This window comes from Anomaloglossus baeobatrachus, chromosome 8 (genome assembly GCF_048569485.1).
Source record: "Anomaloglossus baeobatrachus isolate aAnoBae1 chromosome 8, aAnoBae1.hap1, whole genome shotgun sequence".
Lineage (NCBI taxonomy): Eukaryota > Metazoa > Chordata > Amphibia > Anura > Aromobatidae > Anomaloglossus > Anomaloglossus baeobatrachus.
In genome coordinates this window covers 55,997,274-56,023,516 of record NC_134360.1, presented here as the reverse complement: position 1 = coordinate 56,023,516, position 26,243 = coordinate 55,997,274, and the positions used below count along the sequence as shown (strand labels likewise).

Genomic DNA, 26,243 nt, shown 5'->3' with positions numbered 1-26,243 from the left:
TTATCAGTAACTTTTGTAGTGTTCCTGACCCTGCAAACAAATGGCCGTAGGACAAGTATTGATCGGGATCTGTGGTGGGAGGAGATGAGATCTGGACGCCACATGACTCGCAAACTGCAGAATCTCCTTTTATGACACAAATGTTTGACTTTCCTGTTTGTTTCTACCCAAACTTCCACTAAAGAGAGAGTTAGCCATTAATCCAGAAAGTGACTGTGATCCGACCAAGCCATGGAGATTATCCGCCGCTGGAGCCTGCTGGTATCGGCCCTTGTCACCCTGTGTGTTCTTTCCTCATGTTCTGGAGAAACGGTTAGTTGTTACCATGTACTAATGCTAATACATGCGTAAAAATTATAATGAAGAAAGAGAGGTCCATCCACTTGCATAAAACATGATCCTTTACTATATACAGTGGGGGAAATAATTATTTGATCCCTTGCTGATTTTGTTATAATTTTATGGATAGGTTAATTTTAATAGTGGAAGATAGAATATCCAAAATAAAATCCAGAAAATCACATTGGATAAATTATATAAATTTATTTGCATTTTGCAGAGAGAAATAAGTATTTGATCCCTCTGGCAAACATGACTTAATACTTGGTGGCAAAACCCATATTGGCAGCACAGCAGTCACTTTTTTGTAGTTGATGATGAGGTTTGTGCACATGTCAGGAGGAACTTTGCTCCACTCCTCTTTACAAATCATCTCTAAATCATTAAGATTTTGAGGCTTTCGCTTGGCAACTCAGAGCTTCATCTCCTCCATAAGTTTTCTATGAGATTAAGGTCTGGAGACTGGCTAGACCACTCCATGACCTTAATGTGCTTCTCTTTGAGCCATTCCTTTGTTGCTTTGGCTGCATATTTTGGGTTATTGTCATACTGGAAGACAGAGCCACGACCGATTCTTATTGTCCCGACGGAGGGAAGGAGGGTGCCACTCAAGATTTTTCGGTACATGGCTCTATCTATTGTCCCATTGATGCGGTGAAGTAGTCCTGTGCCCTTAGCAGAGAAAACCCCCAAAATATAATGTTTCCACCTCCATGCTTGATAGTGGGGATGCTGTTCTTTGAGTCATAGGCAGCATTTCTCTTCCTCCAAACACAGTGAATTGAGTTTTGTCTCATCTGAGCACAGCACCTTTTCCCAATCACTCTCAGAATCATCCAGGTGTTCATTGGCAAACTTCAGACTGGCCAGCTGCACATGGACCTTCTTTAGACGAGCCGGCTGCACTTGGGCCTTCCTGAGCAGTGGGACTTTGTGGGCACTGCAGAATTTTAAGTCATTATGGTGTAATGTGTTACCAATTGTTTTCTTAGTGACCGTGGTCCCAGCTGCCTTGAGATCATTAACAAGCCCCCCCCCCTTCCCGTGTAGTTTTAGGCTGATCTCTGACCTTCCTCATGATCCTGGATACCCCATGACGTGAGATTTTGCATGGAACTGCAGATCGATGTCAATTGACACTTTGTATTTCTTCCATTTTCTTACTATTGCACCAACAGTTGTCTCCTTCTCACCCAGCGTCTTACTTATGGTTTTGTAGCCCAGTCCAGCCTTGTGCAGGTCTATGATCTTGTCCCTGACATCCTTAGAAAGCTCTTTGATCTTGCCCATGTTGTAGAGGTTAGAGTCTGACTGCTTAATTGAGTTTGTGGACAGGTGTCTTTATACAGGTGACAATTTAAGACAGCTGATTTATTTTTCTTTATAATTATTTAATGGTCTTCATCTGTGACTTCATTGGTTGTGGGACTACAACTCTCAGAATTCTCCTTTCTCTGTCCAGAAGATGGAGATCCGCAGTATGCACATTCACAGCAGGGTCTCTTCCCGATTCGCTCGCACCTTCATCACCACCGTCGTCCAAAATATATTAAATTCCTCTAAAGAAGCAGTTTTCGAAATGGAGTTGCCGAAGACGGCGTTCATCACCAACTTCAGCATGTGAGTGTCTTACAGAAATGGCGGCGTATGATGTCCTTAAGGGTCCATCGGGGGGTCATTGTGTTCCCAGCATGGTTGGTGGATATTGCTCACAATACAATGTTTCTAATGACGTGTTCTGTGTCTACAAGGATCATGGACAATGTGACAAACGTTGGGATCGTTAAGGAGAAAGCAGTTGCGAAGAAACAGTATCAGAAGGCCGTATCCAAGGGTCAGAGTGCCGGGCTGGTCCAGTACGTATCTCCAGCTGCCATGTCCTTGGTATGAAGGAAGGGTCGATCCCTTGAAGTTCATGTCTATAGTATCTACACCCTTGGTGGGATACTATTTTTCCGGTTTGTAAGACACACTTTCCCCCCCCCCAAACTTGGGGAAAAATGGGGGTGCGTCTTACAAACCGCATATGGCTTACCCGGGTGGCAGTGGTGGTGCAGGATCGGCGATACGGAGGTCTTGGAGGAGGAGTCACTGCAGTGGAGCAGCTCAGGAGGGTCAGTGTGCGGCAGCGGAGGGACAGTGTCACTGAGGCAGGTGCCATTGTTGTGCCGGCGGGCTCGGAGGAGGGGGTGTCATGGCTCAAGAGGGTTAGTGTGTGGTAGTGGAGGGTCGATGATACTGCAGGTTCGTGGGATGTTGCGGTGGTGGGCGCCATTGATCTGTCTGCGAACTGTGGGATGCTTTGAATCGCCCGCAGTTGACGAAATGGACTTCAAGAAAAAGGCTGCAGAGGCAGCGCGTGCGCAAATAGGACTCCGTCACCATTTTATTGAAGTCCATTGTGTCAATCTGTGAATGTGCAGCCTCTGCGGCCATTTTTTTGAAGTCCATCGCGTCAAAAGAGCCTGCAGTCCGCCAACAGATCAATGGCGCCCTATGAGCCCGCAGTATCACCAACCCTTTGCTGCCGCACACTGACCCTCTTGAGCCGTTACACCCCCTCCTCTGAGCCCGCAGTATCGACGGCCCTCCTAAGCCGCGATACCCCCTCCTCCAAGCCTGTAGCATTGCCTACCTTGCCACCTGTGACCCTTCTGAGCTGCTCCACCACCGCCGCTCCCCCCTGGTGAGCTAATATAAGAGGCACTAGGATTATAAGATGGACCCTTATTTTAACAGTAAAAATTAATTGTTTCCTGTTTTCCTCCTTCAACTTTGGGGTGCATCTTATAATCCGGTGCATCTTATAAAACTAAAAATATGGTAATCGGAAATTGCTAACAATGCAATAATTTCCAAATCTGAGCCAACCTGGTGCACCCCAGAGCCCTCATGCCCCACAGACAAGAGTGATCTCCCAATGGGTCTTACATCTTACATATAATAACCTACAGTTCTTGGAATTTCCTTTTACAGATCTATTGGACGTAAGTTAGAGAGTTTTAAAGTGTCGGTGAATGTGGGGCCTCAGTCTACGGTGATGTTCAGACTGGTCTATGAGGAGTTACTGAAGCGTCAGCTCGGGAACTACGAGTTATACTTGAGGATTAAACCCAAAGAGCTGGTGGAAAACTTTCAGGTGAGAGAACTCTCCTATGATAAAGCTCTGTTCATCCTGAGCTTCCTGGTTCATGAACAGAGCACAAGAACCCCTGGAGTAATAAGTATCCATATAGCAATATTTTATATGGATGTTTTGCAGATTAATGTCGACATCATTGAACCACAAGGAATTAGCTTCCTGAAAGCCGTTGGGACATTTATGCTAAATGAACTGTCTGATGTGGTCAGAATAAACCGTACAGAGAGTAAGGTAAAGGCAAAGCCATCCGATAATGGGAACCTGTCGGGGAAATGTGTAATCAAGAGACTCATGCACTTAACCCCGCCCGACATCGCATAACAATGCAGGAGAGATGGTGCAGGAAGGACTGTGCAGGAGGGGTGGTGCAGGAAAGTCTGTGCAGGAGGGGTAGCTCAGGAAGACCGTGTAGGAGTCATGGATCAGGAAGGACCATGAAGGAGGGGGGGTACAAGAAGGACTGTACAGGATGGGTGGTGCAGGAGGTTGTAACAGTGTGTCCCTCCCCCGCCTTTGCTCATGGTGTAATAGTCTGTCTCTCCTTGACTGTCCTGTATGTACTACTGGTGGGGGATTGTTTGTTCTTCTCAGCATGAGACTTCTCCAATCCACAACTTGGTAAACAAGAAAGAGCCAGGACTTCTAAAGTCCATTCATGTATCAAGTGTCCAGGCGGAGTTGGGCCCACCTTAGGGGCTGATCCCAGGAGAGAAGAACAATGAGACCCATGTTAGTTCAGTTAGTTGGATCTCGGCTGGAGAAGGACTAGGATCTATTGCTGAGGCTGGATCCTAGAGCCTGTGTATGGACTGTCACAGATTGGAGATCAGTTGCCACGTGGGATTGCGTTTTGTTGTTCACCCTGTTGGACTCAAGGAACTCATATAAGGACCATTGCCATATTTTCCCTGGCGTTGGAATACCGGGAGGCACCCCTGGAACTTTTGTTTTGTTGTGGACTCCTTGCAGACTTTAAGGATTTATATTTGTTTGATGCTTTATCTTTGTGGTTCCAATAAAGCCCTTTGGATTGTTCCTTGGCCTGGCGTCCCTTACTGCTCTGCCGCATACCCCGTCACAGAAGGGTCATAGTTGAATGATCGTGCAGAAGGGGTGGTAAAGTAAGGAACGTGCAAGAGAGGTGATACAGGAATGACCGTTCATGAGGGGTGGTACAGTGAGGACTGTGCAGGAACCATGAAGGAGAAGTGGTACAAGAAGCACTGTACAGGATGCGTGGCGCAGGAAGGACTGTGCAGGATAGGTGGTTCAGGAAGGACTGTGCAGGAGGGGTGGATCAGGAAGGTCCTTGTAGGAGGAGTGGTGCAAGAAGGACTGTGCAGGAGGGGTTGTACAGGAAGAATGGTGCAGGAAGGACCATGCAAGCGGGGTGATACAGGAAGGTCCATGAAGGAAGGATGGTGCAAGAGAGGAGACACTTTTGTATAGCAGGGGTTGGATCCCAAAAAATTAGTAGATGAGGGACAGTACAGGGAAGGAGCTCACATTGTGAAATAGAGAGATTGTTCCTTATCGGCTGCACTTTTCCTCCTATTTTCAGGCTCACATAGAATTTAAGCCAACCCTGCAGCAGCAGCGCGGGTGTCCGGAATGCGGGGAGACTCATCTGGACGGAGATCTCAGGATAACGTACGATGTGAAGAGAGAGTCTTCTGCTGGGACGGTGCAGGTGACCGCTGACTGCTTTTTGTTACATCGGATTGTTACTTTGTTACATTGCCCTTTGTTTCTCGCAGATCGTCAATGGATACTTTGTTCATTACTTTGCTCCGTCCAACCTGAAACGTTTACCGAAAAATGTGCTGTTTGTCATCGACCATAGTGGGTCAATGTATGGACACAAGATCAAACAGGTAAGGATGGCGTTCCCCGAGCCAATGATGACCATCCTCGCTTTAAGGCTATATGCTAGGATCACCACTTGTGCAGATCCTCAAAATATCCTATAAGGCCCCGTATTACCCCCCAAAGACCAGTCCTATATCCCCCAGCTCCAACCCTTCTGTTTTTACTGTCTGTAGACGTACGAGGCCTTCACAAAGATTCTGGAGGAGATGCCGCAGGAGGATTACATAGGGATTCTCATATTTGATGATAAAGTCGATATATGGAAGAATAATCTTGTCAGAGCCACCCCGGAAAACATCAATATGGCAAAGGAGTTTGTGGAGAAGATGAAGGCAAGAGGAGGTGAGCCGGGTGTCCGAGGCAAAGGCCGTGTTACTAGAAGAGGTCGGATTGTCCTGGTCTCAGATTTATTGATGGGTGTTCAGAAGATCGGACCACCACTAATCTCAGTTTTGTGCCATTTCTTAAGTATGTAGTGAAATAGAAGCATCAGGAAACTGGACAAATCCTCTTTCCATGAAGGATCCATACAACATGGATCCTCATATTTTAGGAGAGGGTCACAGTTTACCATTAACCCTTTGCTATGTTGTTCTGCAGGAACAGACATCAATAAGGCCCTGCTTACTGCAGCAAAGATGCTCATTAATGCCACCATTAACAACGAGCTGCCTCCTACGAGTGCCTCCATGATATTATTCCTCTCTGATGGAGAACCCACATCTGGTGAGTGAGTACTGCCTGGAATGACCCCCATAATGTACTCTGCACCCCTCAGTCCTACCATAAATGACCCCCATCATGTCTTCTTCACCCCTTGGTCCTGCCATGAATGACTCTCATCATGTCATCTTCACCCCTCGGTCCTGCCATGAATGACTCTCATCATGTCATCTTCACCCCTTGGTCCTGCCATGAACTACCCTAATTATGTCTTCTGCAACTCTCGATCTTAAAATAAATGAGCACCATCATGTTCTCTTCACCCCTTGGTCCTGTATGGAATGGCCCACATAATGTCCTCTTCACCTCTTGGTCCTACCATGAATGACCCCCATCATGTCCTCTTCACCCCTCATTCCTGCCATAAATGACCCCCATACTGTCATCTTCACGCCTTGGTCCTTCCATGAATGACCCCCATCATGCCTTGTGCACTCCTCAGTACCCCCATCATGTCCTTTTCACCCCTTGGTTCTGCCATGAGCGACCCACATCGTGTTCTCTGCACTCCTTGGTCTTGCCACTAACGACCCCCATTATATCCTCTGCATCCTTCGATCTTGCCATGAATGACCCTCATCATGTCCTCTTCATGCCTTGGTCTTGCAATGAACGACCCCATCATGTCCTCTATACCACTCGGTCCTGTCATGGACCCCATCATGTCCTCTATACCACTCGGTCCTGCCATGAATGACCCCATCATGTCCTCTGTACCCCTTGAAAAAAAAAAAATAAGAAATAACGTTTGGAACTCCATTCTATGTCTGAACTGGGTGCAAAAACCTAAAAAAACATCACTATGGGGAGATAAGGTATGCACACCAGTGACTATGTAAGGGGAATACATGGAATAGCATAAACTGCTGTGTGAATACTGACATGAAAAATTCAATAGCTATGTGTAAGAATGAAATGTGAAAATGGAACCTGCATTACTGCCATGAATATATGAATAAAGAGAAATTTAGCTACTGAATTGATCAATGCAATAGAGCCCCAACACTACGCCAAAGTATTTCTCTACGTTGGGGTCCCTAGCTTGTGTGTGTCCTCTCATGCAGTTAAAAAACTTACCGTGTATGGGAAGCTGAGACCCAGGCTATATATACGATGTGGATTGGCAATAGGTGTGGTGGGGAGGGTTCACAAACGAAAAACTACTAACAAATAAGAAATAACGTTTGGAACTCCATTCTATGTCTGAACTGGGTGCAAAAACCTAAAAGAACATCACTATGGGGAGATAAGGTATGCACACCAGTGACTATGTAAGGGGAATACATGGAATAGCAGAAACTGCTGTGTGAATACTGACATGAAAAATTCAATAGCTATGTGTAAGAATGAAATGTGAAAATGGAACCTGCATTACTGCCATGAATATATGAATAAAGAGAAATTTAGCTACTGAATTGATCAATGCAATAGAGCCCCTAAATTTCTCTTTATTCATATATTCATGGCAGTAATGCAGGTTCCATTTTCACATTTCATTCTTACACATAGCTATTGAATTTTTCATGTCAGTATTCACACAGCAGTTTCTGCTATTCCATGTATTCCCCTTACATAGTCACTGGTGTGCATACCTTATTTCCCCATAGTGATGTTTTTTTAGGTTTTTGCACCCAGTTCAGACATAGAATGGAGTTCCAAACGTTATTTCTTATTTGTTAGTAGTTTTTCGTTTGTGAACCCTCCCCAACCACACCTATTGCCAATCCATATCATACTCATATATAGCCTGGGTCTCAGCTTCCCATACACGGTAAGTTTTTTAACTGCATGAGAGGACACACACAAGCTAGGGACCCCAACGTAGAGAAATACTTTGGCGTAGTGTTGGGGCTCTATTGCATTGATCAATTCAGTAGCTAAATTTCTCTTTATTCATATATTCATGGCAGTAATGCAGGTTCCATTTTCACATTTCATTCTTACATATAGCTATTGAATTTTTCATGTCAGTATTCACACAGCAGTTTCTGCTATTCCATGTATTCCTCTGTACCCCTTGATCCTGCTATGAGCGATCCCATCATATCCTCTATCCCCCTGTGTCCTGTTATGAACGAACCCATCATGTCCTCTATACCCCTCGGTCTTGCCATGAACGACCCCCGTCATTTGTTCTGTTATTTGTCAGATAGAAGGTAACGGCCATGTTGTTCTGGTGTTCGATCCTCATCCTAATTATAATCCCTGTTACTATATAGGAACGACTGACCACAAGAAGATCATAGAAAACGTGCAGCGGTCTATGGGCGGTTACGTCTCACTCTACTGCTTGGGATTTGGCAGTGGTGTAGATTTTAACTTTTTGGAGAAATTGGCTTTAGAAAACGGAGGTTTGGCACGTCGCATATATGAGGATTCAGACTCCGCTCTGCAGTTACAGGTGACCAAAGGTCATAGGTCCTTAAGGCGGACATTGATTTTAACACTTATTTTGGGCCTCTGAGGTGCACTTGGCTCCAAAAGATGGTCAGTGATGGGCCCCATAACACCCAGCATCCCAGCACATTGCTAGAACTATAACCCCCACTCTCCCTCTTCTTCCAGGGCTTCTACAATGAAGTAGCGAACCCGATGCTGCTGGATATCGAACTGCGGTATCTGGATAATTACGTGGATCAGGTGACGAGGAGCAGATTCAGACATTATTACCAGGGATCGGAAATCATCGTAGCCGGCCAGATAGTCAACAGCAGGGGCAAGAACATGACGGCTGGAGTCCAAGCCGAGGGCGTGAGTTTGACATCTACTGTTGTGTTTTATTCAGTTATAGTAAATTTGAAGGCAATTCATCCGTCGAGGCAGCCATATTGTACTGTCTGTATATATGGTGCAGGGTGGCTGCTTTATGGCAGCTGCAATGAATGGAAGTTAATGAACAGAGATGTGAAACTAATTGAAGTCTTTGGGAAATATTACCCTCACCCTCAAAAATTAGGAACTTTTATGGAAGTTGAAAACAGATCTGTATGACTGCTGACCTCGCCCTCTGATGCTAACAGGATGACACTGACCTGCCTCTGATGATAATTGAGATACTGAATCCACCTTCAGATGATGATGAGATAATTCTGACCTAGAGCTCTGATGATAATAGGATAACCCTGACTTCTCCCTCTAATGATAATGAGATAACCCTGACCTCGCCCTCTAATGATAATGAGATTGCACTGACCTCTACCTCTGATGATAATGAGATAACACTGACCTCGCCCTCTGATGGGACAGCCCTGATCTTGTCCTCTGATGATGAGACAGCACTGATCTTGCCCTTTGATGATGGGACAGCACTAATCTTGCCTTCTGATGATGGGACAGCACTGATCTCGTCCTCTGATGATAGGACAGCACTGACCTCACCCTCTGATGATGGGACAGAACTGATCTTGTCCTCTGATGATAGGAGAGCACTGATCTTGCCCTCTGATGATGGGAGAGCACTGACCTCACCCTCTGATGATGGGACAGCACTGATCTCATCCTCTGATGATGGGACAGCACTGACCTTTCCCTCTGATGATGGGACAGCACTGATCTCGCCCTCTGATGATGGGACAGCACTGACCTCGCCCTCTGATGATAGGACAGCACTGACCTCGCCCTCTGATGATAGGACAGCACTGACCTCGCCCTCTGATGATAGGACAGCACTGACCTCACCCTCTGATGATGGGACAGCACTGACCTCGCCCTCTGATGATAGGACAGCACTGACCTCGCCCTCTGATGATAGGACAGCACTGACCTCGCCCTCTGATGATAGGACAGCACTGACCTCGCCCTCTGATGATAGGACAGCACTGACCTCGCCCTCTGATGATAGGACAGCACTGACCTCACCCTCTGATGATAATGAGATAACACTGACCTCGTTCTCTGATGATGGGACAGCACTGACCTTTCCCTCTGATGATGGGACAGCACTGACCTTTCCCTCTGATGATGGGACAGCACTGACCTCACCCTCTGATGATGATGGGACAGCACTGATCTCGTCCTCTGATGATGGGACAGCACTGATCTTGCCCTCTGATGGGACAGCACTAATCTTGCCCTCTGATGATGGGACAGCACTGACCTTTCCCTCTGATGATGATGGGACAGCACTGATCTTGCCCTCTGATGATAGGACAGCACTGATCTTGCCCTCTGATGATGGGATAGCACTGACCTTTCCCTCTGATGATGGGACAGCACTGATCTTGCCCTCTGATGGGACAGCACTGATCTTGCCCTCTGATGATAGGACAGCACTGACCTCGCCCTCTGATGATGGGACTGCACTGACTTCGCCCTCTGATGATAGGACAGCACTGATCTTGTCCTCTGATGATAGGACAGCACTGACCTCGCCCTCTGATGATAGGACAGCACTGACCTCGCCCTCTGATGATGGGACTGCAGTGACCTCGCCCTCTGATGATGGGACAGCACTGATCTTGTCCTCTGATGATAGGACAGCACTGACCTCGCCCTCTGATGATAGGACAGCACTGACCTCGCCCTCTGATTATAAGACAGCACTGACCTCGCCCTCTGATGATAGGACAGCACTGACCTCACCCTCTGATTATAGGACAGCACTGACCTCGCCCTCTGATGATAGGACAGCACTGACCTCGCCCTCTGATGATAGGACAGCACTGACCTCGCCCTCTGATTATAGGACAGCACTGACCTCGCCCTCTGATGATAGGACAGCACTGACCTAGCCCTCTGATGATAGGACAGCACTGACCTCGCTCTCTGATGATGGGACAGCACTGACCACCCCATGTCTCACCTTTCCTTTGTTGTAATAGTCGCATCAACAAATATGTAATCGGATTGTTTCTCTTTTTTATGAAGCTTTCTGGGCCATTCTCTGTGACTTTGGAGGCGCCGTTACAGGAGGAGGACGATGTGTCCAGTGAGCAGCAGTATATCTTCAGTGACTTCACCGAGAGATTGTGGGCATATCTGACCATAGAGCAGCTGCTGAGCGCACAGTACGAGCCGTCTACACTCCTCTGTAACAGTCTATATGCTGTCATTGTCTAAGTACATTTTCTATTCCTCCCCCAGACTGAGTGCTCCACTAGGGGACCCTCTGGGGACCCTGCATCTCTATTTACTGAAAGACCATTGATTTCAATAAGAATGGTGTAATTCCACTTATCACCTGTGGTGGTGCTGCAGCAGAATAGCAGACCTGCAGCTGATCATTAGGTCACCTCCTCATCATGGAGCCTTATAATGAAACACACATAATGTTTATTGTTTGCAGAATTGCAGCTGAAGGTGAAGATAAAAAGAATATAACAGGGAAGGCTCTGGACTTATCATTGAAGTATAATTTTGTGACGTCATTAACATCGATGGTGGTGACTCCACCTGACGAGAAATCAGATGAGCTGGTAGCGAACAAACCGAAAGAACAAGGTGAGTGCAAATACGGATCCGATCTTTAAATGTTTCCATGTTCCTCCAAAATTCAGGAGTAATGCCACCACCGCCGACCTACTGTGTCTTGTCCGCCATCTATTTCCATTTTACCGACTCCCTTCTTTATGCTTTCACATAGACAGATAAAACATATGGACAGCCACCACCAGGAGAGCTCCCTGTATACAGAGATACATGATAAGATTCTGTCTGCAGCCACCACTAGGGGGAGCTCCCTGTATACAGAGCTACATGATAAGATTCTGTCTGCAGCCGTCACTAGGGGGAGCTCCCTGTATACAGAGATACATGATAAGATTCTGTCTGTAACACCACTAGGGGGAGCTCCCTGTATACAGAGATACATGATAAGATTCTGTCTGTAGCACCACTAGGGGGAGCTCCCTGTATACAGAGATACATGATAAGATTCTGTCTGTAGCACCACTAGGGGGAGCTTCCTGTAAACAGAAATACATAAGATTTTATTTGCACAAACCACTAGGAGGAGCTTGCTGTATACAGAGATACAGGATAAGATTCTGTCTGCAGTCACCACTAGGTGGAGCTTCCTGTATACAGAGATACATGATACGATTCTGTCTGCAGTCACCACTAGGTGGAGCTCCCTGTATACAGAAATACATGATACGATTCTGTCTGCAGCCACCACTAGGGGGAGCTCCCTGTATACAGAGATACATGATAAGATTCTATCTGCAGCCACCACTAGGAGGAGCTCCCTGTATACAGAGATACAGGATACGATTCTGTCCTCAGTCACCACTAGAGGGAGCTCTCTGTATATAGAAATACATGATAAGATTCTGTCTACTGCCACCACTAGGAGGAGCTCCCTGTATACTGATACATGATAAGATTCTGTCTGAAGCTACCACTAGGGGAAGCTCCCTGTATACAGAGATACATGATAAGATTCTGTCTGCAGTCACCACTAGGGGGAGCTCCCTGTATACAGAGATACATGATAAGATTCTGTCTGAAGCCACCATTAGGGGAAGCTCCCTGCGTAGTGTTACCTGTTCATTATCACCTGCCTCCTGCTCATGGTTTGTGTTTTGTATTTCAGGGCTGAACGTGGCTGATGGTACGTCTGATGGTTTCCAGATCACTAAGCTCATAGCTGTCTACCCTCCGGATACGATTGTCTGTGTCTCTGGCCTGGGAGGCTGCTCACAGCAGTTCAGCCACATTGAAGCAAGGGGATTAATGCCAGAAGAAATGCACGACTCTGTCTGAGCTGCAGTGCTGGCTTTTATCTGATCAGCCGGGTTTGCTATATAATCCAGCTGGTCCATTCATTCAGTGCCTAAGTGTCAGTTCTGAGTCTATTGCTATGTGATGACCTGTGTATTTCCGAGCTGTCTTCCGGACTCTTTCCCAGCAATTTGGATCTCATTTCTGATCTTGGTGTTCTCCTGTCTTTGTTCTTCTTTGATAACCTCTCCTGACACTTGAGCTTCTTTTCCGGCTCTCACCTCTGGTCTTATCTGCAGCAAGGACTCGCTCTGTGTCATGCTATATAGGATAGAAGAAAGTGTTCATGGATGTGAAGTTGTAGCAAATTCACTTTTTTTCCTCAGATGCAGTTGATGACTATGAAAATGCTTTTTATGGTAAGTAATAATATTTATATTGGATGTGTGACTGCTTTATAGCACAATAATGGGACTGGTTCAATGCAGTAACACACTAAGCATCACAAGGAGAGGTTGAGCCATGGTACGTTGTGCAGAATCAGTGGCATGAATGGAGCAAAATCTATGGACATCAATGGAGAAAAATCCATGGGCATGAATGGAGCAGGATCCGTGAGCATGAATGGAACAGGATCCATGGGCATGAATGGAACCGAATCCATGGGCATGAATGGAACAGGATCCATGGGCATGACTGGAGCAGGATCCATGGGCATGAATGGAGTAGCATCCATGGACATGAATGGAGAAGGATCCGTGGTCAGGTCACAAATCTTCAGATGTTTTTACCAATGTATTGTATATATTTTTGTATATATTAGAGCAGAAACTACCGGATGCTGGTAAGAGAGGAGCACACCGGTGTGTCATACTATCTTTTTGTAGGATCTCCGCTTATAACCCTCCTCAATCACTATATAATCCATCTAAAGTCATAAAGTGAAAACAAGGAAGGCAGGGAGAGGAGGGAGATGCAGCTTCATTCTTTATGTGTGAGACTTTATGTAGTTGGAGGAAAAGCAGCAGGTGGAAGAGACATCAAAGCAGCTCAATATAGAGCACAACAATGGCGTCACATCAGGAGGAGCCCACCCTCTACCTCGGGCAGTGCTTTTCTTCTGTGTTGTTGGGGAAAGTTACGATTTCGAGCAGTCATTTCATATCCCACAATTCCCGTCTTTGGAGTCAGTCAGTCTCATAAAGACACAATGGCAGCCGGTACATCCCCCCCAGACTACCCGCTACCGTTAAGCATGGGCGGGGCTGTGGGTGTGGCAGGAGGCGGGGCCTGCAGCGGAACACAGGTGATAATGTATTATGGAATGTGATACTTTGTAACAGAAAAGTGACCGACGTACATTTTATTCTTTATAATTTACATTTCCTTTTTTATTTTGACAAATGTTACCATCATTTTGGCAGCAGCTCGTAGCGAACACGTCAGTATTACACATAGAGGCTGACGATCTATCATCAGATCTGTATCTAACACTGTATTGTTATGTTTAACAGAGGGCTCCCTGGATTCCCACTATTATGGTAAGATCTGGAGCATTTTATTTTCCGTTTTTAATGGAATGTTATTAATGACGCCATACTGTGCCACTTAAAACTCATATACTACCACACACAGCGTGATCAATATACTACCATACCCCTGCCACATAGTGTCCGAGCCCATATTATACCGCCATATGTCCAGATTCTTTGAGATGAAATGTCATCTAATTTTCTTTTATGAAAATTTCTGTGATCCTTTCTTTCTTTCTTTCTCCCTATAGGACACTATGACAATGCGGAGAGTAGGTACCTCAATATGTTCCTGTACTAATTTTTCAATTTTTTTGCAGAAATTTGTATCTAATTTACATTTTATGTCTATTTCAGATTCAGACATTGACAACAGTGCGTATCTTTTACAGTTTCTTTATATAATTGTTATATAGTAACAGTGTCCTATATTGGGCGACAATTTAGCACCAGAATTGGAGGTGGACTATAGCCCCGGTATGGGGAAGAGGGGTTTAAAGTTCTGCATGGCGTGTGGCTGAAGTCGCTGCCGTCTTCTCTCTTCTTGATATTCAGGAATCTTAAGGGTGAGGATGTCCACGGTCGTAACACAGACGGCTCGTAAGTTGTTTCCCTATTAGAGGCTTGATGTAGATTATGGGGCCCCTACCATCAGCTGACCCCGGGGGCCCCAAACACAATCATTAAATATATTTTTTCTCGCCATGTTGTCATTTCTTTTATTTCAGCATCATGTGAGACATTCCACATCATATTAGGAAATCCAGATGAAACGGACAGAGTCTGTTTCAGAATTACCCAGGCGAACGATGCCGCTGTCAGCTTATTTCACAATGGAAGGGCAGGTAGGTGACATCTAAATGTTTAAAGGGCATTCCCCGATTATCCCTGTGACCACTTATCTCCGGTGACTGACGTCAGCAATCCTAGAATATAGCGCATATTTTCTCTCCAGGTGTCACGGTGAATGGTAAACTGAGTGAAGATGGCAGCGATTTTGTAAGATTTGGCCTGCAGAATAAGAAATTGGGTCTTAAGGTCGATGTGAATGTGGATAATATCACTGTAATTCGTGAGGAACACGTCATTGTCTATGACTGGACGGCGGCCATCGAAAATCTGGGGTCAGTGAGATGCCTATATAAACCTTGATAAAATGTGGGTAACGGGTGACCTCATAGATCAGTGCTTGGATCACAAGCTTCAGAGTACACACGTCACATGAGGATTTTGAATCTGATTATCCTTCCTTCCTTCCTTCCATTCCTCCTTCCTTCCCATTCTTCCTTCCTTCCCATCCTTCCTTCTTTCCCATCTTTTCTTCCCATCCTTTCCTTCCCATCTTTTTCTTCCCATCTTTTTCTTCCCATCCTTTTCTTCTCATTCTTTTCTTCTCATCCTTTCCTTCCCATCCTTCCTTCCCATTCTTTCTTTCCTTCCTTCTTTTCCTTCTCATCCTTCCTTCATTCCCTTATCTTCCCTTCCTTCCCATCTTTCCCTTCCTTCCTTCCCATCCATCAATCTATCCTTACTGATTATCCTTCCTTCCTTCCCTCCCATCCTTCCTTCCATTCCTCCTTCCTTCCCATCCTTCCTTCTTTCCCATCTTTTCTTCCCATCCTTTCCTTTCCTTCCCATCCTTTGCTTCTGTCACGGGCGGAGGAGGGGACGCCGCGCTCTCCCACTGCTCGGGTCCGGCCGCCGCTGCTGCAGCGGCCTGCTGCTGCTCGGTGGCTCGAGCGATGGGCCGGATCCCGGGGACTCGAGCGGCGCTCCTCGCCCGTGAGTGAAAGGGGATTGGTTTTTGGGATTGTTTATTGTCCGTGACGCCACCCACGGTTGTGGTGATTTTTGGTAGCACCACCGCTGCTCTGTATGGGGATCCCGGGAGCGGTGACAGGGAGCAGCAGAGTTGTTAATTCTCCCCTCCGTGGGTAGGGGGTGGTTGTCCCGGGGCCCAGAGATGAGGTGGGGGATGAGGGATGGCAGGGCCGGTGCAGGGCTTGGTGAGGTGCAGGGTCGCGGGGGCAGCGCTGTGCCTTACGGCACGGTGGTACTCACTCAGCCTGAGACGATGACACAGTTCTCGGTAAAACACACGTTTGGAAAGACGGTTCCCACGGACGGCTGCTGTTGCTTTTCCCCGGTAGTTAACGGTGACTGTCACTTTTCCTGCACCTAAGTTTACTGTTGGTAGCGATGGATTCCCACCGGTTACCCGCTCCCCGACTTGGATATGGGCCGGAGGAGCCCCTTTTTGACCGCAGGCGCTGGCCCTGAGAAACTGGTGCCTTGGCGGTGGCGGTGTCTCTCTCATACGGTTGGACTGTTGCCTTCAATCGGGACTTAGTTGTTTGGAGACCCAGGAGGTCCCCTTCACTGACGGATTTGGCAAATTCACGGCGACTCCTAGCCTTGCCGGGATCCGAAAGGCCCCTGCCACTGGTGCTGGCTTCTCCTTGTGTACCGGTCTGGTACCGCCGGGCCACCACCCGTCCGCGGTCCTTACGGCAACTCCGATCAGCCTCCACTGCAGACGGTCACCGCCGTCTGCTAACCTTGCTGTCTGAGTCCGGGGCACACACCCGGACCAACTTCAGGCTTTCAAACTGTCACTTTCTTCTTTCACTACTCTCACTGCACTACTGCTCAGCTCCTCTCACTTTCTCCTCCAAAACTAATCTGCTTCACACACTCAACTCTCACTCTAACTGCCTGTGTTTTCCCTCCTCCAGGACTGTGAACTCCTTGGTGGGTGGAGCCAACCGCCTGGCCCACCCCCTGGTGTGGACATCAGCCCCTGGAGGAAGGCAACAAGGATTTCTGGTCTAGCTTAGGTGTACCTAACCGGGGTGTAGGGTGTGGTGGTGTCATTACCTGTGACCCCTGGCTTGCCCAGGGCATCACACTTCCCATCCTTTTCTTCCCATCCTTTTCTTCTCATCCTTTCCTTCTAATCCTTCCTTCCCATCCTTTCCTTCCTTCCCTTCCTTCCCATCCTTCCTTCCCATCCTCCCTCCCCATCCTTCCCTTCCTTCCCTCCCTTCCCACCCTTCCTTCCTTCCTTCCCTTACCTTCCCTTCCTCCCCATCTTTCCCTTCCTTCCCTTCCTTCCTTCCCATCCATCAATCTATCCTTACTGATTATCCTTCCTTCCTTCCCATTCTTCCTTTCTTGCTTCCTTCCCATCCTTTCTTCTTTCACATCTTTTCTTCCCATTCTTTCCTTGCCATCTTTTTCTTCCCATCCTTTCCTTCCCATCTTTTCCTTCCCATCCTTCCTTCACATACTTTCCTTTCTTCCTTACTTCCTTCTTTCCCATCCATCGATCTATCATTCCCGATCATCCTTCCTTCCTTCAATTCGGATCATCATTTCTTCCCTCCTCATCATCCTTCCTTCCTTCCTTTCTGATCATCCTTCCTTCCTGACCATCCATCGATCCATCCATCCTTCCTGATCATCCTTCCGTCCTTCCTCATCATCCTTCTTTCCTTTTTTTCTGATCATCCTTCCTCATCATCCTTCTTTCCTTCCTTCCTGATTATCCTTCCGTCCTTCCTCATCATCCTTCCTTCCTTCCTTTCTGATCATCCTTCGTTCCTGATCATCCATCCATCCTTCCTCATCATCCTTCCTCATCATCCTTCCTTGCTTCCTGCTCATCCTTCCTTCCTTCCTGATCATCCTTCCTAATGCCTCCTGTGACCCCTCTCCACCACCCCCCGGTAAGCTACATTCAGATTTTAAGACGGACCCCTCATTTTCCTCTCAAATTTTTGGGAGGAAAAGTGCGTCTTATAATCCGAAACATACAGTATTTGTTTTCTCTTTCATTATTTTATGTATTCATCTCTATTTTACTTGTGCTCATTCCTGCGTTCATTTATTTGCTCCTTCATTTTCTTTCATGTATTTGTTTTCTTCTACATTTCTATTCCTTCATCTTCATTCACACCTGCACATCGGCCACATTTCTCCTGGTTTCCTAAGATTTCTGCGTGAGCGAGGATTTGTGTTTTTGTTTTGCAGAATTCTGAAATGGAATGATAAACAAATGACTTTCCCTCTCGACATCGGAGCCAATTTTACAATCGCCCCCAGCGGACGCTCGCTGCACCAGTCCTTCTATGTAGACGGCAGTTACTCCGCAGTGAATAGCACCATCGGGGTCATCGGTACGTCATGAAACCGAAAAAGGGATGAAGGAAGAATTCAGGAGCCAGAGGGAAAAGGATATGGGAGGAAAGAAAGAGCCAAAGGAAGAGATGAGGAAGGGAGAGGAGAGAAATGGGAAAACAAAAAGGGAAGGAAGATGAGGGGAATGGAGGAAGAAAAATAAGAGACAGGGAACGAATGAGGGAACTAAAAGGGAGAGAAGAGAGTAAAAGAATGTGGAAACCAACAGGGAGGGAGAGGCGAGGAATGGAGGAACTAAAAGGAAAAGAAGAAAGAAATTGGAGAACTAAAAGGGGAGGAGAGAGAATTAGGGAACTAAAAGGGAAGAAAGAAGAGAGGAATGGGGAAGAAACATGGAAGGCAGAGAAATGGGGGACTAAAAGGGAGGAAAGAGTAAAAGAATGGTGGAACTAAAAGGGAGGGAGAAGTGAGGAATGAGGGAACTAAAAGGGAAGGAAGAAGAGAAGAATGCTGGAACAAAAATGAAAGGGAGAGGGAATGAATGGAGGAACTAAAAAGGAAGGAAGAGGAGAGGAATACTGCAACTAAAAAGGAAGGGATGTATGGGGGAACTAAAAGGGAGAGAAGAGATGAAAAGAACAGGGGAACTAAAAAGAACGGGAGAGGCGAGGCACGGGGTGCTAAAAGGGAAGGGAAAGGATTTGAGAGGAATGTGGGAACTAGAAGGATAGGGTGAAGGGAGAGAAATGGAAGAACTAAAAGGGAAGGGAAAGGAGAAGAGATCAATGGGGAATCAAACATGGAAGGGAGATTGGATGATGTCATGATTGACTCCTGGCTCAGCTGGAGCTGAGCCTTTTTTTTAGTTTCACTTCTGATGCAAGTCACGTTAGGGGTTAATCCTTTCTGCCTCGTTCTAGAGGTCAGGCTGCTTTATTAGGGCACTGTTTCTCTTGGACTTCGCCAGTGATACTTCTGGCTCTGCTGTGTTCTGCTCTTGAGTGACCTGTTGTCTGCCCTGCCCCCTCCTGACCTCCATGTTCACCTGACCTGTTAACCTCCTCTGTTGTCTGTTTCCATCAGTGTCTCTCCCGCTGTCTCCCTGTTCGTTCCTTATCTGTTTAACTTTATTCTGTCTTGTCTTCCCACTCCCCCTCGCTTCTAGGCTCTGATTTCCCGGCTACTGACTATTTGCTTCCCTCTGACTACGTTTAGACTTTGCCCTTGTGTACTTACAAGACCTCATGTTGTGACACGGCTTTCTGACGATTCTACTGCCATCTGGTGGTCTTGACTAGTATTACCTCTGCTACGGAATTCCCTGCTCATACGTTTCCTCCACTTTTACGCCCCATAGTGGTTTACCAGCTAACTACCTTCTCAGATAGTTTCAGGAATCCTCTCAGTCCCACATTACTGTGCTGTACTGCTATTGTACATCTTAGAGTACAGCATGACATTATCACTGGCCCTTACATTTTTACCCCTATGGATCCGTTACGTATCCTTACGGATCAGATGTCTAATTTGACTCAAATGATCCAGGACTTATCCATTGAGCATAGAGCCCTAGCCTCTTCCCATACTCAACTCCAGGGGGAGCTTGCTGCTGCAGTAAAGGCTTTCCAGGGTTCCATGACTCAATCACAGCCCGGTCCCATAGATGTATCATTCCATTCTCCAGAACCCACTGTCATGCTCCCGGATACGTTTTCCGGAGAGAAGGAGAGGTTTCACACGTTTCGGGAGAGCTGTAAATTACTTTTTTCTCTAAGACCCCGTTTTTCTGGGGATGATAGTCAGCGGGTGGGGATAATAATTTCCTTGCTTAGGTAGGGACCTCAGACTTGGGCCTTTTCTTTACCTCCGACAGCCCCTGAGAGTATGTCTGTGGATAGGTTTTTTGACGCCCTAGGACTTATTTATGATGAACCGGACCGGGTCATGGTGGCAGAGGACAGGATCATGGGTCTCTCTCAGGGTAGACGCACTGCAGAGTGGTATTGTTCTGAGTTCAGGCAGTGGTCTACGACAGTTTCCTGGAATGATTCTGCTCTGAGATGCCAGTTTAGGAGAGGACTCTCTGATCATCTCAAGGACGCTCTGGCCCTTCATCCTCCACCCAGTTCTTTGGAGGAGGCCATGACCCAGGCAGTACGGATGGATCGGAGGTTGCGGGAGAGAGGAGTGACCCTGCGTCAAACCTCATTATGCCCGGTCAAAGCTGAGGTTGTTTCACTTGCGGAGCCCATGGAGGTCAGTGCCACAGATTCCATGGAGAAGGAGAGGAGACGACGACGGGAGTGGAAATTGTGTTTGTACTGTGGAAGTCCGGGACATTGGAGGAAGGACTGTCCTACCTGTCTTCCTGCTACTAAACCGTCGGGAAACGCTTAGGTCTGGGTGATGTTCGAGGAGGTCACCCAGACCCTCAGATACCCTTTTCCTCTTTCCAAAAAATTTTGCTTGAGGTGGAACTTGTAATAGGAGACTGTTGTATTCCAGCCCCTGCTTTCGTGGACTGTGGTTCCTCCATGAACTTCATTGACTCCAGTCTGGTTTCCAAAGCTAAGATAGGGACAGTTAGGCTAGAGACTCCGGTTCACATTATTGCTATTGATAGGACACCATTGTCACGAAATGTGGTTGAATTTGTCTGTGAGGAATTTTTGCTTAAAGTGGGGTCCCTTCATCAGGAACTTATTTCATGTTATATCATGGATAATCTCCCTGCGGGACTGGTGCTGGGATTCCCCTGGTTGCACATGCATAATCCTGTAATTGACTGGGACTCTCGCGATATTGTTAAATGGGGTCCTAAATGTTCTAATGGTTGTCTTATCACTGTTCAGGTGTCTTCAACTAATCTGGAGGGTATTCCGGAGTACCTGAAGGATTTTGGAGACGTGTTCTCTGAAAAAGAGGCTGAGGTCCTGCCACCCCACCGTCCTTACGATTGTGCTATTAACCTGGTTCCAGGTGCCAAATTACCCAAGGCCCGTTTGTATAATCTTTCTGGCCCGGAACGCACTGCCATGAAAAATTACATATCCGATAGTTTATGTAAGGGACACATCCGTCCTTCTGTCTCGCCTGTTGCTGCTGGGTTCTTTTTTGTTAAGAAGAAGGATGGAGGTCTACGCCCTTGCCTCGATTTTCGGGAACTTAATAAGATCACGGTGAGAAATACCTATCCACTTCCACTCATCCCGGACCTCTATTATCAGTTATCTGGAGCTAAATGGTTCTCCAAGCTTGATCTCAGGGGAGCCTATAACCTCATTCGCATTCAGGAAGGGGATGAGTGGAAAACGGCATTCCTTACCTCAGAGGGCCTTTTTGAAAACTTGGTCATGCCTTTCGGCCTTACTAATGCTCCTGCAGTGTTTCAGAATTTTATGAATGATATTTTCTCTGAATTTATTGGCCGTTTTATGGTTGTGTACCTAGATGATATTCTTGTCTTCTCGTCCAACAAAGAGTCTCATATTGATCATGTACGTACAATACTTCATAGGTTACGGGAAAATTCCCTATTTGCTAAACCTGAAAAATGTACTTTTTGTGTCCAAGAAATCACCTTTCTAGGTTTTATTCTGTCTGCTGACGGTTTTCGGATGGATCCCAGAAACGTACAAGCCATTTATAATTGGGTGCAACCCAGAGACCTCAAGGGTCTGCAGCGTTTTCTGGGTTTTGCCAATTATTACAGGAAATTTATTAAAGGGTTTTCTCAAGTGGTCAAGCCACTCACGGATCTCACCTGCAAGGGGGCTGATCTTAGGGAGTGGTCACCGCAGGCGATAGAAGCATTTCTGAGGTTAAAGGAATGTTTTATGACTGCTCCTGTACTTGTTCAACCTGACCTCTCTCAGCCGTTTATTGTGGAGGTTGATGCTTCAGAGGTGAGTGTGGGGGCGGTGCTCTCCCAAGGACCCGCTACTTTAACTAATTTAAGACCGTGTGCCTTCTTCTCTAAAAAATTTTCTTCTGCTGAGAAGAATTATGATGTGGGGAATCGAGAGTTGTTGGCCATAAATTTGGCCTTCGAAGAATGGAGGCATTTTTTGGAGGGGGCTGTTCATCGGATCACTGTTATTACGGACCATAATAACCTGTCTTACATCGAGTCTGCTAAACGGTTGACTCCTAGACAGGCTAGGTGGTCACTTTTTTTTCCCGTTTTCACTTTTCCATTACTTTTCGGCCCGGTTCTAAGAATGGTAAGGTGGATGCGTTATCTAGCAGTTTGGATCCGTTTTCGCCTCCCGAACCTCCTTCCTCCATTCTTCCTCATGGGGTAGTCGTTGCTGTTTTATCCTCCGGATTGGAGGCTGAGATTCGTGTTGCACAGGCATTGGCCCCTCCTTCATTGCCCGATGCCAAATTGTTTGTTCCTGTCCAGTTTCGATTACGGGTTCTCCAGGAATTTCATGACTCTGTGCTTGGTGGTCATCCGGGGGTCTCAGCTACTCGTAAGGCTATTGCCAGGTTGTTTTGGTGGCCCTCTATGTACTCCGATGTCGCCGTGTTTGTGTCTGCTTGTGATGCGTGTGCACGTGCTAAAGTTCCCCATAACCGGCCGGCCGGGGAATTAGTGCCCTTACCAATTCTGGATAGGCCCTGGACTCATTTGTCCATAGATTTTATCACTAATTTACTTGTTTCCGCTGGCAAGACTGTTGTTTGGGTGGTGGTGGACAGATTCAGCAAACAGGCGCATTTTGTTCCCTTGTCGGGATTACCTAATGCTGAGACTCTGTCCAAATTGTTTATTGAACAGGTGGTTAGATTGCATGGCATTCCTGTTAACATTGTGTCCGACAGGGGGGTTCCGTTTGTTTCCAAATTTTGGAGAGCATTTTGTAGACGGCTGGGTATTGAGTTGTCCTTTTCTTCATCTTACCATCCCGAGACCAATGGGCAGACTGAGAGAACTAATCAGTCATTGGAACAAATTCTGCGGTGTCTGGCTACGTCTCAGCAGGACGATTGGTGTTCCTCACCACCTATGGCTGAGTTTGCTTTCAATAACCGGGTCCATCAGTCCACGGGTACTACTCCATTTTTTTGTAACTATGGATACCATCCCCATTTCGGTGAATTTTCCAGACTTGATTCTGGGTGTCCTGGGGCTGATTCTGCAGTTCAGCAGTTGGAGGAGGTTTGGAGGGAGGTCCGGCATAATGTTGAGGTGGCTTTAGGGCGGCAAAAGCGCTCTGCTGACAAGAGACGATCGGTAGGATTTAATTTTCAGGTGGGGAATACAGTTTGGTTGTCTACCAAAAACATTCGTCTGAGAATTCCTTCCACTAAGTTGGGTCCAAAATTTATTGGTCCGTATGAGATCATCGAGATTGTCAACCCAGTGGCTTTTCGTCTGCGGTTACCACAGTCCTTTCGCATTTCTAATGTGTTTCACAAATCTCTGCTCAAGCCTTTTGTTCCTTCTGTTTCCGAGTGTCCTCATCCCCCTCCTCCCGTTTCGGTGGATGGTCAGATGGAACATGAGATTGAGCGCATCATCGATTCTTGGCGGGTCCGTAGTTCGCTTCAGTACTTGGTACATTGGAGGGGTTACGGACCGGAGGAGCGATCCTGGGTTCCGGCACGATCTGTCCATGCTGACCGACTTACTCGTGCCTTTCATAGAAGGTTTCCTGGGAAACCTGGGGGTCCGGTGGCCCCCCCTTGAGCAGGGGGTACTGTCATGATTGACTCCTGGCTCAGCTGGAGCTGAGTCTTTGTTTTAGTTTCACTTCTGATGCAAGTCACGTTAGGGGTTAATCCTTTCTGCCTCGTTCTGGAGGTCAGGCTGCTTTATTAGGGCACTGTTTCTCTTGGACTTCGCCAGTGATATTTCTGGCTCTGCTTGTTCTGCTCTCGAGTGACCTGTTGTCTGCCCTGCCCCCTCCTGACCTCCGTGTTCACCTGACCTGGTAACCTACTCTGTTGTCTGTTTCCATCAGTGTCTCTCCCGCTGTCTCCCTGTTCGTTCCTTATCTGTTTACCTTTATTCTGTCTTGTCTTCCCACTCCCCCTCGCTTCTAGGCTCTGATTTCCCGACTACTGACTATTTGCTTCCCTCTGACTATGTTTAGACTTTGCCCTTGTGTACTTACAAGACCTCATGTTGTGACACGGCTTTCTGACGATTCTACTGCCATCTGGTGGTCTTGACTAGTATTACCTCTGCTAGGGAATTCCCTGCTCATACGTTTCCTCCACTTTTACGCCCCCTAGTGGTTTACCAGCTAACTACCTTCTCAGATAGTTTCAGGAATCCTCTCAGTCCCACATTACTGCGCTGTACTGCTATTGTAGATCTTAGAGTACAGCGTGACAGATGAATGGAGAAACTAAAAAGGAAGGAGGAGTTGAGGGATAGGGGAACTAAAAGGGTAGGGAGAGGGGAGGAATGGGGGAACAAAAAGGGAGGGAAGAGAGGAAAACAAATGAGGGAACTAAAACAAGAGAGGAGAAGAATGGGGGAACTAAAAGGGTAGGGAGAGGATAAGAATGGGGGAACTAAAAAGGTAGGGAGAGGAGAAAAATGGGGGAACTAAAAGGGTAGGGAGAGGAGAAAAATGGGGGAACTAAAAGGGTAGGGAGAGGAGAAGAAAGGGGGAACAAAAACAAAAGGGAGAGAAGAATGGGGGGAACTAAAAGGGTAGGGAGAGAAGAAGAATGGCGGAACTAAAACAGAAGGAAGAGGAGAGAAATGGGGGAACTAACATGGAAGGTAGAGTAAGGAATGGGGAAAGGGAAGGGATGGGTGATCAGAATGGCTGTGAAAATGGAATAGAAAAATGGGAATAGAGGGTGGAATTGGCAGGAGAGGTATGGCAAAGACTAAATGGGAGGGTAGGAATGATTTAGCAGAATATATAGGGAAGAGGAAGAGGTAGAAGTGAAATAAGCTATAAAAAGGGGAAATGAAGAATAGGGGAGCAAACGTGGAGTGTAGGAATGGGTAGCAAAGGAGGCAAAATTATAGGTACATATGAGGATGGGGGACCCCCTTAATGATATTGTACAGATTAACCCTTCACTTTTTATGATCTCTTCAATTTCAGGTCAGTTCATTAACAGCGATGTAAGATTAACCTCAGATTCGTTCCACGTTGGTGCAAAGGTCGTCCCCATTCACAGGTAAAGCATTATTATATCCAGTCGTCACCTCTGTTCTTACCCCCGACCTGCAGACACCTCAGAGGAAACCAACAACCACATAACTGTTATTTTTTTCTATTTAGGGCCCCAGACTGTGATTTCACAGCACACGGGGAGCAGGACCGGGGCCAATGTCAGCACGTCAGCCTCAGCCCAGATAACCCACTCGGGGGAGCCGGATACATTGTATCAGACGTCTTTACAATTCCACAGTAAAATCCAGGATAAGCTATAGAATTATACAAAGTATCAAATAATCTGTAAATGGATATTAAACAGTTTCCCCCATTCTTTGTCAGTCATCATTATATGGGAAATGAGCGAAACCTTCGGGACTGCACTGATACATTGTAACAAACTACATGGACCGGTAAGAGATGTGTTCAAAGCGCAGCGTAACTGCATGAATTTACGCAACGTGCGCACATAGCCTTACTCCTGACATAAGCGCACTCATGGGCTGAAGGAACGAGGAGACGAGCAGCAACATGTAAGAATAAGGGAAAGATGAAGCCGAAAACCTCTCTTCAATGATCTGACGGAGCACAAAGAAGAGTGAGAGTCTTGCATGTTATGGAGGATGAGATTAGTCCTCCAAGGCTCCTGCATTATCCAGCCTGATGGCCTCCAATGTCACTACATTACAGACCTCGAGCTTTCCCATC

General features: G+C 46.7%; 1 protein-coding gene across 1 annotated transcript; it reads left to right on the top strand.

The window, feature by feature from the left end:
* Positions 1–231: 231 nt before the first annotated feature.
* Positions 232–25,795, top strand: LOC142249185 (inter-alpha-trypsin inhibitor heavy chain H3-like). The gene is made up of 22 exons (XM_075320789.1): positions 232–312; positions 1,805–1,959; positions 2,091–2,195; positions 3,316–3,478; positions 3,602–3,712; positions 5,043–5,171; positions 5,239–5,355; positions 5,524–5,692; positions 5,951–6,076; positions 8,293–8,474; positions 8,639–8,824; positions 10,940–11,079; positions 11,358–11,512; positions 11,762–11,790; positions 14,250–14,274; positions 14,517–14,541; positions 14,831–14,865; positions 14,994–15,110; positions 15,221–15,389; positions 18,298–18,443; positions 25,482–25,557; positions 25,662–25,795. The coding sequence occupies exons 1-22, from the start codon at positions 232–234 to the stop codon at positions 25,792–25,794; spliced, it is 2,574 nt and encodes an 857-aa protein (XP_075176904.1). The 3' UTR covers position 25,795.
* Positions 25,796–26,243: the final 448 nt, after the last annotated feature.

What these genes read in the sequence shown, in the direction of transcription:
- LOC142249185 (XM_075320789.1), top strand. Translation starts at nt 232, where the DNA reads ATGGAGATTATCCGCCGCTGGAGCCTGCTGGTATCGGCCCTTGTCACC. An exon ending in CAGAGTGCCGGGCTGGTCCA is followed by an intron (nt 2,196 to 3,315) that starts GTACGTATCTCC and finishes TTCCTTTTACAG; the next exon opens with ATCTATTGGACGTAAGTTAG. An exon ending in TATGACAATGCGGAGAGTAG is followed by an intron (nt 14,542 to 14,830) that starts GTACCTCAATAT and finishes AGGAATCTTAAG; the next exon opens with GGTGAGGATGTCCACGGTCG.